General features: G+C 35.6%; 3 protein-coding genes across 9 annotated transcripts in view; 1 reads left to right on the top strand and 2 right to left on the bottom strand.

The window, feature by feature from the left end:
• The window catches only part of nitr3d (novel immune-type receptor 3d), a 155,516-nt gene that overhangs the window by 11,670 nt on the left and 125,867 nt on the right, over positions 1-17,979 (top strand). The window lies entirely within an intron of this gene.
• On the bottom strand, positions 613-2,914 carry nitr1m (novel immune-type receptor 1m). Of its 4 annotated transcripts, none has more exons than XM_073906091.1 (7): positions 2,825-2,859; positions 2,667-2,741; positions 2,468-2,577; positions 2,233-2,409; positions 1,810-2,151; positions 1,488-1,608; positions 613-1,196 (listed from the first exon to the last, which is right to left on the bottom strand). In XM_073906091.1, exons 4-7 carry the CDS (start codon positions 2,360-2,362, stop codon positions 1,181-1,183), a joined length of 609 nt encoding a protein of 202 aa, XP_073762192.1. In that variant the 5' UTR covers positions 2,363-2,409; positions 2,468-2,577; positions 2,667-2,741; positions 2,825-2,859; the 3' UTR covers positions 613-1,180.
• On the bottom strand, positions 10,367-14,454 carry nitr1l (novel immune-type receptor 1l). 3 transcript variants are annotated; one of them, XM_073906093.1, is made up of 8 exons: positions 14,278-14,454; positions 13,938-14,067; positions 13,779-13,856; positions 13,320-13,664; positions 12,874-13,209; positions 12,364-12,468; positions 12,237-12,259; positions 10,367-12,095 (listed from the first exon to the last, which is right to left on the bottom strand). In XM_073906093.1, exons 3-8 carry the CDS (start codon positions 13,816-13,818, stop codon positions 11,994-11,996), a joined length of 951 nt encoding a protein of 316 aa, XP_073762194.1. In that variant the 5' UTR covers positions 13,819-13,856; positions 13,938-14,067; positions 14,278-14,454; the 3' UTR covers positions 10,367-11,993.

Below are 17,979 nucleotides of genomic sequence, written 5' to 3'. Positions count from 1 at the left end.
TTGTTGGCCAATTTATATATGGCGTGGCTATTATAAATACAATGTTCCTTAACCAGATGGTTTTTCAAGTTACTTATAAAGAGAATGTTACTTCAGTCATGTTGTTGTAATGTTTTAAGTTGACTAGTCACACAGTAAAAAAAATCGATATCGTTAATCGGTCAAACTTTATAAAAAACCTAGAATTTTTTTTTTTCCATATCGCCCAGTCCTAGTGTACAGTATATTGTGCATATTCTAAAATTAATATCAGAGGCAATGGTAAAAAATACAATCAATATAAGCTATTAACTAAAAAAACACATTAAATAAATAACTGAACAATAAACACACAGAAGCATGAGAGGGGAGAACATTAAAGTAACAAACCTTTTGACTCACTCACTCATTTAGTCTCAACCAGACTAAAGTATTTTTGTTAAAGACCAAATAAATTCATGCTCATATTTTTCCATTAACAATATAATATCCAGGTGCCACAGTTTAAATATTTGGGTTAAAATAATAAATACAAGGCATTGGAATTTCAATTAATAATTTGTCAGAATCCCAAGTATTAGTCCTAAAGAAATGCAATTTGTCAATGCAAATGAACATTCACACAAACACATTTGAAAAGATAAACATGTTTATTTTTTTCAGAGGACACAATTAAATCCTACAGCACAAGTGATCCATAAAGAGATTGTAAAAAGGAGCATATTGTAATATGAAATTTAAAAGATCCACATAATACAAAAAGAGTCATTCATACGTTTTTCCACAAACGCACAAACCTTATTCTTATTTTCAACACAACAACTTCATAACAATAAAAAATGCATTACAAAGCCAGAATAACACAGTAACACATACAGTAGATGTGGCCAGTTATTTATTTAAATTATATATTTTGATGACATTGTAAGGTCAGAAAATTTTTTATGCTTTTTAACCCTTTCCTTTAAATACTGGGCATAATCAATTTAGTAGGTCTGTAATTGATTCTTACAAATCAAATGTATGGAACCAAATAAGTTTTCTTAAGATAAAAATACAAAGATTTTAACTGCATAGAAGCAAAATGTTGAATGTCACTGAAGTGATCTGACCTGTGCGTACAGAGATTGCTCTTGAGTAATTTGTGCTCTTGCTCTTTTGGTGTTCAGAGGTTTCTGTCTAAAAGTAATGGCTGCGTAATTCAGGCTGTCTTGGTTCTAATATTAAGAGGGAACAAAAAAGAAAATAATATATGGGTTATACATTAAAATAATATATATATATATATATATATATATATATATATATATATATATATATATATATATATATATATATATATGATTTTTAAATATCATAAGTTACAACAAATTAAATTGATAAAACAACTTTGTACTTACTAAACTTTCCTGAGCTGCTAGAAAAAACAAAACAAAAAAACATTGTTATTATAAATAGCGGACATGGTATTGTAAATGTTACTTCGTATTGCAACAAATATGTTGTACTCAGTCTTACTTTTTCTCTGACCCCTGAAGAGTTTGAATCCCAGAAAAACAGCAAGGGCCAAAAATATAATACTTAAAACTCCAAAAAGTGCAAGAAGACCAGGATATAAATGACCACTTTCTGTAACAAAAGAGTTGTTTATATCAAGTACTCTTTGTTTAAAGTTTTCAATTTTAGATAACATGCTTCAGATATTAACAAAATGTTTTGCATATTTTTTTACATTAAATTCAGTATCTTGCACTCTAGTGTATGAATCAAAGTTTTTCAGTCAAAGTAAAAGAATTTAACCCATATATTTGTGTTTTGCCTTTAACTTGCCTCTAATATTCAGCTGAGTTCCTCTTCCAAGTAGTATTTCTCCACATGAGGCCACAGCACAGTAGTAAATGCCAGAATCAGAGCGACTGATGTTGTTCTTGTGGAAACTGTAGACACAGCTCTGCGTTTGAGACTCTGTGCTGTTCTTACAGCGGCCATTTCTCTCTCCTTTGGTGTAAAGCACTCCTTCAGAGTCTCCTGAGCTTTGCTTGAACCAGTAGACGCTGTGATCTCCTGCACAGCTCTCAGTAAAGATGCTGCACTGCAAATTCACTGAATCTCCTGGATCAACAGCGTCTATCAAAGACTGATGAAGAGTTGTGTTTCTGTCCTTGGCTGAGTCTTCATAAGTACAGAAATAGCACAATAAATCAGCCACTACACACAAACACAAAAAGTAAATATAAAAAATAAAAGCCTTACCTCTGACAAGTAAACGAGTTCCTGAACCCATTCCAATGTTGTAAGAAGTTGAGATTACACAGTAATATGTTGCAGAGTCTGACGGCTTTGTCTTTAAAATGGTCAGATTAAAATAACCGTCTTCTTTCATAATATTAAAACGATTCTCAGAGTTGTTACTCCAATTGGGTACTTTATCTAGATATAAAGACACAATTTGTAGGGATTTTCCATCAGCTGTTTGTTTAAACCATGCTTTTGTCACCTGCAGTAGCCTTGAAAATGTACAAGGAAGGTTCACATCCTCTCCCACTGCAGCTATTTTTACATTATTCTCCTGAACAACGTCCACACCAAAGGAGCAAACTGCAAAATAAAGCACAAAAATATCTTTAGAACTGAAAGTGTTACAAATAAATTATGTTGATCAATTAGTAAGGCAGAGCAATGTTTACATATTGTTGAGGACAGCAAAATGAAGTAATATCTCATAATTCGCCGTCCAAAATTATCTTTTTGCTTCTAATTCTCTGCAAAAAGCGAACATATGAGCATGTTATTAATTTATATGCACATGCTGAATAATAAGAGTAAAAAATGAATGTGTCCTCACCATGTGTCCATCAGCCTCTTCTTCAGACAACTGAGGCTCTTAAGCACTTTCACCTTAACTTTTATGCTTTCACACCACATACCACAGCAGAATCGCTAGAAAAAATCTAACTCAATCATCTTTCCATTACTCTTAAAAAAAAGCTGGCTTTTCTCAAAATCTATTTTAATTAACATGTTTTAATACTACACATTTCTTTGTGGTTTACCATTGGAAAAAAAAGCAGGAAACAAGTTGTTCCAAAGAAGTATTTAAAGACAAACCTTAGAAGGGGCCCAAATTTCCTGTTTTAGAAGATGGGCATTCAAGATGTGAAGTGCGATGACTAACAACTAGCTCATTTATTTAGAAAGCAGGATGTATTCCACCATATTGTTTATTGCATAAACCATTGCTCATTCTTTAGTAATGTATGTGAAATTTAAACTGAATGCTTTCGGCCTGTTAAAACATCCACAATAGGGGTCTTGACTGAAGATTAAGTGCACAAAACTGCCCCAAGTCTTAAAACACTTACCCCTCACTTACCCCTAATCTACAGGTAAGACCTTAGGCTTATCCCTGACCTAATGACATTTTAAAGCTGTATTAACTGAACATAACTTGTGTGGGCACATCCTAAAGTATGTCAGTGTTGTTTTTTTGTCTTAAGATGCATACCAGTAATGTGCTTTTGTAAAGCATTTTCATAAAAGCTGTTTAAATATCTTTATTTACAAAAGACCTAGTCCAGGTTTAAGATGAGCCACTCTCTGTGAAACTATGCCTGTATAATTGTCTCACATTGGATAATCCAAACTTCTACACACACTTGCAGTCTTTATAACAACTTGAACGCTTCTTCAAATATACTATAACAAACACATTATATTAGCAAGTAGTTAAGTGTAAAGATTGCATACTCACTATGTAGTTATGACATTCATTTGTCCTTGATGTTTAATGTTGCTTTGTTTGTTTGTGGGGCAGTTGTCTATGAATGCTTTGTTTGTTTTTTTTGTGGTTAATGTTGTTCATCGTTAAATTCATGCCACCCACTCCCCACTGAACACTAGGTCACTGTGTTTTTTCTCATATAGAGAGAATAGTTTTTTTACGCCCACCCACCTGTGTGTACACACTTCATAAATGCATATATTAGATGTGTATTTTTTAATAATATATTTATTTTTGTTTATACCTTGTCTGGTGCAAATTCACAAAACTAGAGCAAGTGTTGGTTACAGTGTCAGAGAAGATAGTGCTTATTAAGGGTAGTTTGTCAAGCCCACTGGCCTGTGAGAGGCACACTCGGTTTGGGGTTGTTGTGTGGTTAGAGAAAAGGGGGGTCCTGTTTTTTGTTTATAGGGGTTCTGGTAATTGTGTAGTTTTTTCTCTTTTCAGTTTCCCGTAGGGTTGGGTACCGATGTAATCTCTTTGCACCGGACTGAATTAGTATATGAGTTTCAGTGCCTAATTTTGGTGCCACTTTGCTGCAACAAGGACATAAGAAGCATAAATGTTTAAGCACACATATGTATGCATTGTCACACCATCTCTAAACAAGTTCTAAACAACTTTGAGGGATGCAGACACCATTGTCGATGTTAGGTGTTTGATGTTGTTGCTTAATGTATAGAAGGCAAAGTGCACAAAACGACACAAAACCCTTTAGATTCATTAACATGCATGATTGCATTCATCAAATGTACTTAAAGCAGATGAACTTTACATCTGAAAAAGTTCTGAAAAAAAAAAGAGATGAAAAAGTTGCGTGTAAGGGGGGAAACACGTCAAACCTAATGAAACATTAACTAGGTTAATTAGGTTTACTAGGCTGGTTAGGGTAATAAGGCAAGTTACTGTATAACAGTGGTTTGTTTTGTAGATTATCGAAAAAAAATACAGCTTAATGGTGTTTAAAAAATTTAAAATTGCTTTTATTCTAGCCGAAATAAAACAAATAAGCCTTTCTCCAGAAAAAAAAATATTATCAGACATGCTGTGAAAATTTCCTTGCTCTGTGAAACATTATTTTGTAAAAAAGAAGAAAGAAATTAGAAGGGGGCTATTAATTCACACACGTGTGTGTGTGTGTGTGTGTGTGTGTGTGTGTGTGTGTGTGTGTGTGTGTGTGTGTGTGTGTGCGCGTGCGTGCGTGCGTGCGTGCGTGCGTGCGTGCGTGCGTGCGTGTGTGTGTGTGTGTGTGTGTGTGTGTGTGTGTGTGTGTGTGTATGTATGTGTGTGTGTATATGTGTATATGTATATTTTAAGAATTATCCACCATAGTTTTGTGAACCAAAAGTATCGGTTCAGGCACCATTTTGGCACCGGTACCATTTTAAAAGTATTTGTTTAGCACAGGTATCAAACAATACCCAGCCCTAGTTTCCAGACTTTAGTAAGTTATGATTTTGCATTGTATAAGTGTTATACTTTGTCTTAGTATTTTGTTTTATGTTTTCACTTTTTAGACTTTGTGAAGACTCTGCTTTTAGAAAGAGAACAGACTGATTTTAACCATGGTTATAGTTTTCTGATGCCATAAGATCAAAATACAATGTAATATATTACACTTTCATTTTCAAAGTAATCCTGAAATCTGTTCATGTTTAGAATTATTGTAAATTGTAAACGGTTTACTCTTGGTTATATTCAAATATGTTTTAGTACATTTTCTTTCACAAATGTGGTAAATTAGAGTCTCTTTTTAAATTTGTGTGCATGTAAACCATTGACAATTGCCAACATAATATTTAGTAGTGAATACCACCACTTTGAACAACTCTGACATGTTTTTTGAGCACTAATTAGTTTTAATTACACAGATTAACTCTAAAGGCAGAAATACCACTCACTCTAAAAAATCTTTGCTAATACAGGGCTCGAAATTAACTTTTTTACTTGGTAGCACCGGTGCTCCCAACTTCAAATATTTAGGAGCACCAAAAATTTTTTAGGAGCACCAGAAAAAAATTTAGGAGCACCCACCAAAAATGAATGAGCACAGCTGCAAATTGTTTTTTAAGGGATTTATTGTATTTTAAAACAATATTAATAGGACTAACAAAAACCAGAAACAACTATCTAACTAAAGCTGCGAAGACATTGATATTTGTGTGCAATAATTCCAAAATGAATGTCTAATAATTAGGCCATAGAATATTAATGATGATGAAAATGACAATAATAGTAACAATGAATTCCATTTCTCATTATGATGCTGCCTTGAATGTGCATGAATGTAGGTTATCTGCTATTAAAAGTCTGTTACTTTATGAAAAATAATTGTATAGTTTGCATCAAACAAAAATGAAGCATTGCAGTAAGAAATATTTATTTTGTACTGCTGTTTTTATATGCATGTCAATTTAATAAATAATATTTCTGATACAAAACAAACAAAAGATTATAATAAATCATTCAATTCAATGATGAAAGCTGTAAAGCAGTCATCAGTAAATAAATAAAAAAATAATATACAACTCAAAAAAGAATAGACAAAAGAAAGTAAGTAAAGTCTCACTTCTATCACTCTTTAAAAGTTTTGGTTTCAGTTTGTGTCAATTTAAAGGTTCAGTCTGAGCTGATCTTCATTTTTCTGTGTTTGTGGAAAGCAGGCGAGTCAGCCGACCCAATTAATAAGTAGGCAGCACAAGATTATTGCGCTAACCATCGGCGCAAATCCGGTCTTTGTTATGAGCCGCAGTTTCAGTGTAAACTTAGTAAAGGCGAGCTTCTTTGGCGATGATGCAGTATTAGATTTGACTTTTAGCGGACATTTGCGCTGAACACGCAGTGAATGCGACGCATGGAGATTCGGGCACCTTCTCCAAGAAGCGCGTACTCGATTGATCTCAGCTGGCGGATCATTATTCACCACGTGACGTGTCATGATCGCTTTCATCTGCGCCTCAACTTTAGGTGGGGTTTTCAAACTTGTGTGCTTTAAGTTTTTACTCTTCAGCCGTTTGCATTTCCTGGGGTCATAAAAGCTCCTTCCCTGTCATCTGACAGCGGAATACCTTGAGTGAATGACAGCTAATATGAACCAATATAGCGGCAGGGAAGAGCGATTCAGCACGTTTTTAGAAAGAACCAAAACAGGTCGCACTACAACCATTATCTGCAGTCGCACTAATGCTCCCAGATATATTATGAGGTCGCATAGATTAATTTTCGGGCGCATATGCGACCAAAATGGTCGCAATTTCGAGCCTTGTAATACAATTTTAAGCTGTAGCCTCTCCTGCTCTAGATATATAACTTTATTTTGGGGCTGTCAAAATTACTAAGTTAAAGGTTCAGGACACCCTGGAGAACTTTTTTTTATATTAACAGATTTGTGTGTGTTGAGCATCAGTTAAGACAATGATAGCAGCTGTCAGCTTTAATTGTGGGTAATTTTGAGCTTTTGTCAGCTAATTTCAGCTTCCGAGTTTAAAATGATTTTTGGGGCGGGATCAAAATCGGAGACGCAGCGCAGAACTGCAAGTGCAAAGATGACGCATTGGTTTCTCATTATTATTCATAGCGGAGTTTTCTTATCCTATGAGAAGAGCCTGCTGCTTAAAGGTGCAGTGAGTGATCTGCCAAAATGCTAACCGCTTAGCATATAATCTTTGGACGGCGGGGAGGGACTGTGATCCAAAGCCACACCCCCTGAAATCGCCAGGACGCGCAACGCGTCACAACAGCAGACAGACAACCCACTAGTTCATATCATGTTAGTTAGTGCCAGCGCCGTGCAGGAATTACATTTATTACTTTGCCACACTTACATGCTATTTCAGAGCGAATATTCAGAGTAGCATGGTAAACAGTATAGGAAGGCTGTCATTATTCAAAAATGACGCAATGTGAATATAAAAGCAACTTCAGCTCAGCAAAGCAGGTTAGGTGGAATAGCGCTATTTACTGGTGTTTTGTTAAACTAAATATAAATCTACATTATCGATGCTGTAAAAGGATATTATGAAACTGAAAATAATCACATCAATCTTTCACCAGGAGATTTCAGTGGCTGAACACGTCTTTGCATATAAGTCTCATATTACAACACAATATAACATAAGCTTAGCCTGACTAAAATAGTTTTAAAACAGAACATTACCTGTCTAACAGTAATACTTCAGCCATGGTGTCGACCGTCCTCCAGCGTGCTAAAGTAACTCCAATATTGATTCAGGTTTTTAAAAGCTTTAATTCAGCATTTCATTTCTACCGGTCTGTGTTGTGACTGTGCGGCCGGTTTAAGGGCGAATTATACCCGCGCCTGGCTTTACAGTAATCTGCCTGAGCTCGGCTGTCCCTCGGCGGCTCCGACTCGGCATCTGCGAGCGGCCCGCAGCTCGCTCGCGTGCATGCGTTTGTGATGCAGACGGGCACGCACTAATGGCGGATCTGCATGAACAGATGCGCAGAAGTCTGAATCTACATTTGCTGACAGACAGTCTGACCTGTCTATCGGAATTATGGGAGATGTCGGTCCGACTCTATTTAATTGGATGAACAGTTTTTAGTTTTATGCTTTACCCACAATATAAAAATACATATTAACACATTTAGATCATTTACTTTAATCATTACTATTGGACTGTGAAGAGACTTTCAAACAGCACAATAAAAATGCTTCTGAAGACAATAACCTACTGCACCTTTAATTATTCATGAGAGCAAGTGCTTTTCGAAGGCAAGGCAGACCTGTCAGCAAACTGAGACAAGGGCCCGTGGCCATGGCACACAGTATTTAGCCGTTCATGAAGGCTTGTATGTGTTTGTTTCCATGATCCACGTGGTTTGTTGCATGTTTTTTCCCCGCGATCATGTCAGGGCCGATCATACAGCAAAGCTGTTTGTGTGCTGCAAGCATTTTTGTCGGAAGAGCAGTACGAGAATGGGAGAATGGCGGACGTTGTCTTTTATCAGGAGTTCGTTCACATTCAGACACATCACCATGCTGCTGTGTTCGCGTAAATCCTCCAGATTACCAGCAGGTCTAATGGTTAAAATAGACAGGGCAGGAGACGACATTAAGTCTGCATTCAGACCACTGATTCAGAGTCAGACCCGGGGATTGAGGGAAAAGTCCTCATTTATAGTGTTTACATGAACACGATTATCTTTAATATGATATAAATTGAGGTTATCTGTAAATGAAATGACGAATAACAAATGTAGCAGGGCATTAAATTAGTGTTTATTTCTTTCCATTTTAACTTTGTAAACCATAAACTCATGCGTCTCCTCACGGTTTGTCTCATTTTGTGAGCAAACTGATAACAGTTCGCTCCTCTCTTTCTTCCCTGCTGACCACATCCACTTCTGCCCTTTGCTCGCGGAGCTCCACGCCCATTAATCATGCATCTTTTGAAAAAATTCTAAAGTAGACTTGAACCGAAAGTGGGGGGGTGTCATGGCCCTTTAACGCACGTGATTACTTAGAAATATTTAACGCTTTTAAAAATAATTAACGAAATTAACGCAGTTTCAGTTTTTTTTCCTGTTGTGGCCGTCATGTGTTTAACGTGCAACAAAATATGGATAAAACCAAGTAAGGGCTTTTAGAAGGAAAGTTTCAGTATAAAACAATGTCGCATCACCAGGCTCTCCAGCGTTTCCTTCAGAGTTTCATGCAATTTTGGGTGCTTCATTTTTAATCGTTAGACTTGGGTATCTTTGGATCTCGGGACTCGGGTGGTCCTTTAAGGTAATCAAAATTCGATGCTTACATGGTAGACTCAATCAGTATTATCTTAATTATAAATTCAGAGTATTGGTGCCCATGTAAATGTACTCAATCAAAGTGCCAGATGATGTCGCAAGCTGTCAGAGACAGCCCATTTCTCTCCCTTTAAGTTGCTTTCATGCGCCCTCAAATGTTCTATTAAGTTTGACGTGTTTCCCCCCACACGCAACTTTTATAAAGTGTCTGCTTCTCGTTGCTTTGTCAGAATCCTCGCTTGTAAAGTACAGCCATACTTTAGAACCTAGTTTAAGCTAATTTGATGAACGCAATCATGCGTTTTGATGAACTTTAAGGGATCCCTCGCTCGCCGGGTGCACTGTACTGCACACGTTGTGTGTGTGTGTGTGTGTGTGTGTGTGTGTGTGTGTGCGTGAGTGCGTGCGTGCGTGCGTGCGTGCATGTGTGTGCGTTTCCTAGCAACAAGAGCAAACGCCTGACATCGCTGATTGTGCCAAAAGAAGTCTCTTTAAGGCATTCAAGTTTTTGCGCTGTTCGTATCCCTCAAAGCTGTTTAGAATTAAATGTTTAGAGATGGTGTGACCAAAGTCCCTGTAAGAAGTCTATAGTCTTTTGTATGTGCCTTTGGTGTACCCCTCGGCCACATTGTCTACCGATAATGTCAATAGACTGGACTGTCTTAGCAACTGGCTAAACGTTAAAGAGGCCTAAACAAAATTGTTTCTACTTTTATAATTAATGTTCTCAACTCGCAATATAACTTTCCAATGAGTACAATTATTTGTATTCAATACATTATTATTATAATAATTTTCCATTTTCCATATTTGCAATGCCTATATTTTGGATGTTTTTTTGTAGTCCACTTAGAATCCAACATGGAAATCATTTTTGTTTGTTATTGGCATTGATTGTTTTGAAATTCAAATGACACTTACATGCCTGTGTTTTTATTCCTGTAATATATATGGCGTTTCGTGATTTAATCATGATTAATTACAAAAAAAGTGTGATTAATAAAAAAAGTTTTTTATCATTTGACAGCCCTACTCTATCTTCTTTTCATTTTAAAATCATTATCAGCTAAATAAACTCCAGCTTAAATAATACAGAGACTGTAATTTACTTCAAAAGTAGGAAGGGTGGTCAAACCATGGACTCTAAAAAAGTTGAATGACATGCTTACATTTTCTTCTGCTACTGTAGTAAAAAGTGAAACCAAAATTCCCCAGCCAGGACTCTATCATCATTTGCATTTAAAACCCAAGTCAGCACAGTAGTGATCACGAGTAGGGAGTGTGTCTAAACCTACAGTATATATCTGAACCTATACAAATATACAATGAATGCACCATATGCTGTTTTATGACATCGTATAACTACTGTAAAAGCTGACTTACTAGAAAAATTAACACCGGTGTTAAGAAATTAAAATTAGGAAACTAAAATTACAGAAACTATTTCTTAGAAATATTAATTAAAGTGTTATTCAATAGCTTTTTTTCTGATCTGCCAAATGTTCACAGTACACAGTTTATGACCTCTGTTGCAGCCAGTCACCAGGGGGGCATTATTCAGGATGCATGAGGCACACTTGCGTCAAACCAACAGATCCCATTTCAGTGTTTTTCGACCACTTGGTGGCAGTAAAGACTTTGGCTTGCTTTTTGCATTTAACCAATTAGGCTGCTGAATTATAATTTAACGCAGTGGTCACCAAACTTGTTCCTGCAGGGCCGGTGTCCTGCAAATTTTAGCTCCAACCCTAATTAAACACACCTGAACAAGCTAATCAAGGTCTTACTAGGTATACTTGAAACATCCAGGCAGGTGTGTTGAGGCAAGTTGGAGCTAAACCCTGAAGGGACACCGGCCCTCCAGGACCAGGATTGGTGACCCCTGATTTAACGTGTTGGTGTTCCAGTGTACCACACATGGTGCTTATTTAGATGAAACCAGCAATGCTAAGTCCAAATAAATGTGCTCTAGAATATTGCCAGGGAACTACTGTATGTTTTATACAAGGAGTACCAGGATTGTTTATTATAGTTAAAAGAAAAAAAAAAAATGTAATGCAATTGCTATGGGAAAAGGAAACTCCAGAATAACAATAACATACACATGCAAACATTTGAAAAAAAAAATAAAACACTGTTCTTGCAATGCACATTTATTTAGCAGGTGCAAATTAATGATAATACACACAAGTTTTTTTTATTAAATCCTGTTGTAAAATAAAATGTACTGTAGCTTGAGCTTCCACAAAAGCAAAACATATTTGTATAACATTCATGTATTGTACCAAATACATCAACTGACACACAAACCCACACTTTATCTGTTTTTATCTAACAACAAATATACCGTACAAAATCAAATAGCACAGTAACATACAAAGACTTGCATTGTGGTCATAACTTTCATCTTTCTATGACATTTGATGACTTTTTCAGAATTATACAAGTTTCTCTAAACCTCTGAATGTTACTTCTGTGATCTGACCTGTGCGTACAGAGACTGTTCTTGTGTGACTTTAGCTCTTGCTCTTCTAAAAGTAATGGATGCGTAATTCAGGCCATCTTCATCCTAATATCAAGAGAAAATATAAAAGAAACTCCAATTAAGTGAGGAAATCTATGTAATAAGACTTAATAGACATCAAAAATCTAACATTTTAAGAAAAGTTTGAGAAGTTCTAGTATTTAATACAGTATGTCAGTAGCTTACTTCAGTTGCTTGAGCAGCAGATGCTTAAAATAAAAAAAAAAAAACAGTCTAGTTATTAAATAGTGTGTTATTTTAAATTGTACAATTGCTTTTTAGTAAGAAAATAATTGTATTCGTAAAGTCTTACGTTTAATCTGACTTCTACAGAGTTTGATTCCCAGAAAAACAACTAGGGCCAAAAATATGACATTTGTAATTCCAGAAGCAAGAAGAGCAGGATTAAAATCATTTTCTGCAACAAAATTGAAATGAACATTTGTTGCGTGATCAGTTTAGTGTCATGTACTCAGTTTCAATTATGTATTTACCTTTTTAAATAACATGTTTTACATGTGAAGAATTCAGATGCAAAAGCCTCTAAATGCCATCGGAATATCATTTGTTTTGTGTAGATATTTCACTTTCTGGCAATGAATAGGTTTTAAAGTGAAATAACAGCATACTATAAACACAGAAGACTGAAAAAAAGTTTTTATTTAAAAGCTTTTGCATTTGAACTCTATATTCATTAGATCAGATCCTTATTATGTTGTATTATATGCATTAAAATTAATTAAATGATTTTCCAAAGAGGAAAGGTCAAACTAAACATTTCAACAATATAACCAGATACTCAAGTGTTTTATCTTCATCTTACCTCTAATATTCAGCTGAGTTCCTCGTCCAAGCAGTATTTGTCCACATGCGGCCACAGCACAGTAGTAAATGCCAGAATCAGAGCCACTGATGTTGTTTTTGTGGAGACTGTAGACACAGCTTTGTGTTTGAGATTCAGTGCTGTTCTTACAGCGGCCATTTCTCTCTCCTTTGGTGTAAAGCACTCCTTCAGAGTCTCCTGAGCTTTGCTTGAACCAGTAGACGCTGTGATCTCCTGCACAGCTCTCAGTGAAGATGCTGCACTGCAAATTCACTGAATCTCCTGGATCAACAGTGTCTATCAAAGACTGATGAAGAGTTGTGTTTCTGTCTGCGGCTGTGTTTTTACAAGCAAAGGACAGAAATAGCACAATAAATCAGCCATTACACACACAACAAAAATGTTTAATGTATAACTAAATCTGAAAAATAAAAGACTTACTGTACCCCTGACAAGTAAACGAGTTCCTGAACCCATTCCAAAGGTGTAAAATGTTGAGATTACACAGTAATATGTTGCAGAGTCTGACGTCTTCGACTTTAAAATGGTCAGATTAAAATAACCGTCTCCTTTCATAAGATTAAAGTGATTCTCAGAGATGTTACTCCAAATGGGCTTGCCATTTGAATATAAAGACACAATTTGTAGGAATTTTCCATCAGCCGTTTGTTTAAACCATGCTTTTGTCGCCTGCACAAGCCTTATAAATGTGCATGTAAGGTTCACCTCCTCGCCCGCTGCAGCTATTTTTACATTATTCTCCTGAACAACTTCCAAACCAGAAGAGCGAACTGCAAAATAAAACACAAAAAATATCTTTAGAACTAAAAGTGTTATATGGTAAAGTCTTAGATAGATTTAAATTTTAGTCTTTAATTTATTTGGAAAGGCATAACAATATTTACATATTGTTGAGGACAGCAAGATAATTAGGTAATATCTCATAATTCAGCTTCCAAAATGATCTCTTTACTTCTAATTCCCTGCAAAAGGCAAATGAAAATGAACATATTATCAAGTTACATGCACATACTGAAGCATTAGAATAAAAAAAGCGTCCTCACCATGTGTCCATCAGCCTTTACTTCAGACAACTGAGCCTCCTATGCACTTTCACCTTAACTTTTATGCTTTCACACCACGTACCACAGCAGAATCACTAGAAAAATCTAACTCAATCATCTTTCCATTACTCTAGAACAAACAAACAAACAAGTTTACATATTTTAAATACTACCATATATTTAACAGGTGCACCAAAGCTGGCGTTTTTCAAAATCTATTGTAATTAGCACGTTATTTATACTACTATTACCATATTTATACTACTAAATACCTTGTGGTTTACCATTGGAAAGAAAGCAGGAAATAAGTTGTTCCAAAGAATTATTTAAACACACAAACCTTTTAAGGGGCCCAATTTTCCTGTTTTAGAAGATGGGTATTTAAGATGTGAAGTGCGATGACTAACAACTAGCTCATTTATTTAAAAGGCGGGGCTTATTCCACCGTATTGAAGCATAAACCATTGCTCATTCGTTAGTAATGTGTATGCATTCCTAAACAGCATGCTTCCTGCTTGTTCAAAAATACACAATTGGGGTCTTGGCTACTTCAGATTAAGTGCACAAAACTGACCCAAGTCTTTAAAAAAATTACCCCCAGTTTCACAGGCAAGGCTTAAGGCTTATCCTAGACTTAATTTCATTTTTGAGCTGTCTTAGCTAAAAATAACTTGTGTGAGCACATCTTAAGACAAAACAATAACATTGACATATTTTAATATGCATTTGTTGTTAGACCTTATTAATCCCAAAGGGGAATTCACATACTAAAAATAGCTCAAATAAGTTGCATATGTATAAAAACAATAGTAAAATTACATTTATACTGCACACCTTAGTTTCAAACAACAAGTAAACACTTGTCCATATCTAATAAATATTACAATTAGGCATAATTGATCTAATATAATTTTGGTTATACAATCTGATCACTGTTGGTAAAAATGATTTCCTGTATCTTTGTAATACCGGGGTTGAATTAATCTTGCACTAAAAGAGCTTGCACACGCTTAGACTGTATCAAAAAAAAAGGGATGATTATCATGGTTCATCATACTGACAAATTACAGAACATACTGTTTAAAATAATGACAAGTTAAGCCACTCTATGAAAACACAGCACATTTTTAACTTTAATTGTGTCCTATCAGATAATCCAAATGTCTACACACAATTGCTGTCTTAACAACTACTTGAACACTTCTCCAAATATACTGTAACTAGGGGTGTAACGATACACTCAGCTCACGATACAATGTGTATCACGATATAATGTTCACGATTCGATATGTATCATGATATTTGGAATAAAAATTGAAAATTAAACTGAAATGCAAATTTTATTAAAAAAACATTTTAATTCCCAAGTAAACTATTCTTTATGTATTTCTTTTGTTTCAACTTGTCAAACTGAACCTTCTTTAAGAAAATAAATTAAACAGGACTGTCTCTGGAAAATAAAACAATTTAAAAACTTCTTATAAAATATTATTGAAATTATTAAATTCAACTGAATTTAACAGTAAGAGCTTAAGGCTTTGCTTGGTCACTTGCATTTTTTGTGTGTGCAATCTACGTTTCTAGGTAATCAGCAGTTCTATAAGATAATCCTGAACTGATGTGTATCTGTCTGAGAGGTTTTCTTCATGACTTCATGTCTTCATGTTGGGCATGATGAGTGACAGGGTGGCCGTCTTTTTATTACACAGGACAGTCGTGGCTCTTTTCAGCAGTTTAGGCAGGTTTACTATTTCTTCGGCGCATTTTTGTGTACCTCCGTACTCAAAAGAGTTAATGCTCGTCGTAATCATAACTCTAAAATGCGAGATGAATATTTAAATAATGTGCACGCTTTCGGTTTCATTTCCACAGCTGTTCATACTTCCCACGCCGCTCCTGAACGATCACTCAGTTCCACAAACTGAATGTTGTTTACTACTTTATTACCTGTTAGTCACAACCTGCAGGTTCTGTTCACTGAAGCAGACACGCGCGCGTCTGCTTAGTCCGCCCTCTGTAGTAACAGCTAACATGTGTGATTTTGCAGCCGCCAATACATCATAATATGAAGACAGAATTATTTTAGTGTGAATTGTACCTTATAAATACAGTATGTGACTGTTTTAACACCATAAGGAAGTATCCATGTCGCTGTGCAAAGTATGTAAATCACTGTGAAGACTTTAAAACTTAGACTGTTTGACCCAGTATGCTTGTCAAAAAGAGGACGAGTCTAAAGCAATGACTGTACAACCGAAATGTTGCCAGACGTCTGATTTTGAGAGGATGGGCCATCCTCTATTTCAGCTTTACTCATCTTGGTCTGCTAACATTACTGCTGCTGCAATCTGAACTCATGTGCGACAGCAGGTGGAACGTAGCTCACGTGCAAACAGCTCAACTAATAAGAGAAAACGGACGTCATATCGTAATCAAATCGTCATAACGCCACGATGCATATTGAGACATTTTTGCATCGCAATAAATCGTACAACGATAAATCGTTACACCCCTAACTGTAACAGATACAAATACTTTATTAGCAACCAAGTAGATAAGTGCAAAGACTGCACACCATTATATGATATCATGTGCAATTGAGTCTTCTGAACTTACAACAGCCATTACTTGTTTGTCTATTAAGTGGCGGTTTATCAACGTCATCTTTCTATATTTTACAGCGGTTGGCATTAGGGCTGCACGATTCTGGCAAAAATGTGAATCACAAATTTTTTTTTTTGCTTAAAATCAAGATCACGATTCTGTAAATGTTAAATAAAGGTTATTATGATTAGGATATTATAATTGTTAATTCTCAAACATATGGTAAAACAACATATGTGTTATATGTGTAGGTATACTGTTGCTTAAAATGCAAAATTTTGTATAGTCATTATGGTGGACTGGAACAGACTTTCAATATGTCCTGTTTGTTAATTCACAGTAAAATGATGACATCTGAATATAACTATTCATAATTATGAAGTTGATGTATTATGTTTGAGACTAGTGCTTGTCATCTGTCATTGACAGCATTATTTGACCATTTGTTTTCACTGGTAAGATTCGAATTTTGTTATTATCCTACTCCTTGTTGCATTATATTCAACATTATAGGCTAGGGTTGTTTTACTGACACATTAAACGATTATTTTCATGCACAACACTGTGTTCGCTATGAAAGAAAAAACACATCAAATGTTTGTCATAATCATAACTGTAAAATGTGATATGATCATTTTAATGATGTTTGCAAAGGTTTCACTTTCAATTCCGACACACACATGCAAATCAAACTTCCCACACGGCTCTCAAACAATCGCTCTGTGCAACAAACTGAACGTTATTTACAACTTTATTATCTGTTATTCACAGCCTATGCAGCTACTGTTCACTAAAGTAGGCGTCATAGAAGGGCATGCGCATTCTCTGCAATGTTGCCAGATTGTAAAAAATGACATAGATGGGTAGTGTGAAATTAGGCCGTTTTGTAACGGCGTACCAGCCAGCTCTGGTCTTCACTTTTAAACCTGTTATGATCCCCCAGATAGGTGCCATAGCTCCTGTTCTCCACATACAAACGCTTACAACAGTTGTGATCTCCCAACCAGAATACAGATTGTTGGGCGGTGCTTTTTAGTTTTCAACGGGTTTCCGGCTGGAAACAGTCAGCTACATCTGGCAACACTGGTACTCGGAAGTAAACAAACAGCTAGCAGTCAGCTCACTTGTAATTTCGCAATGAATACATCATTACATGAAGACAGAAATTACATTTTTTGGGTGATTTATACCTTATAAATACAGTATGTGATACTTTTAATGCCATTTGAAGGTGTCAATGTTGCTGTGAAGATTTTTGCGACTGCCTTGCTTCTCTCCTGACCTTAAAAATATAATTGCCTGAATTGCAGAAAAAGCTGAATTAAGATTGTCTGTAGGGTCAAGTCAAGATTGTGATCTTTTTTCAATTACCCATGCAGTCCAAGTTGGCATTCAGTGAATTTGTGTTAGTTTCCATTATATTGCAGTCTCCTTATCA

This window comes from Danio rerio, chromosome 7 (genome assembly GCF_049306965.1).
Source record: "Danio rerio strain Tuebingen ecotype United States chromosome 7, GRCz12tu, whole genome shotgun sequence".
Lineage (NCBI taxonomy): Eukaryota > Metazoa > Chordata > Actinopteri > Cypriniformes > Danionidae > Danio > Danio rerio.
This window is presented reverse-complemented; position numbering and strand designations above follow the sequence as displayed.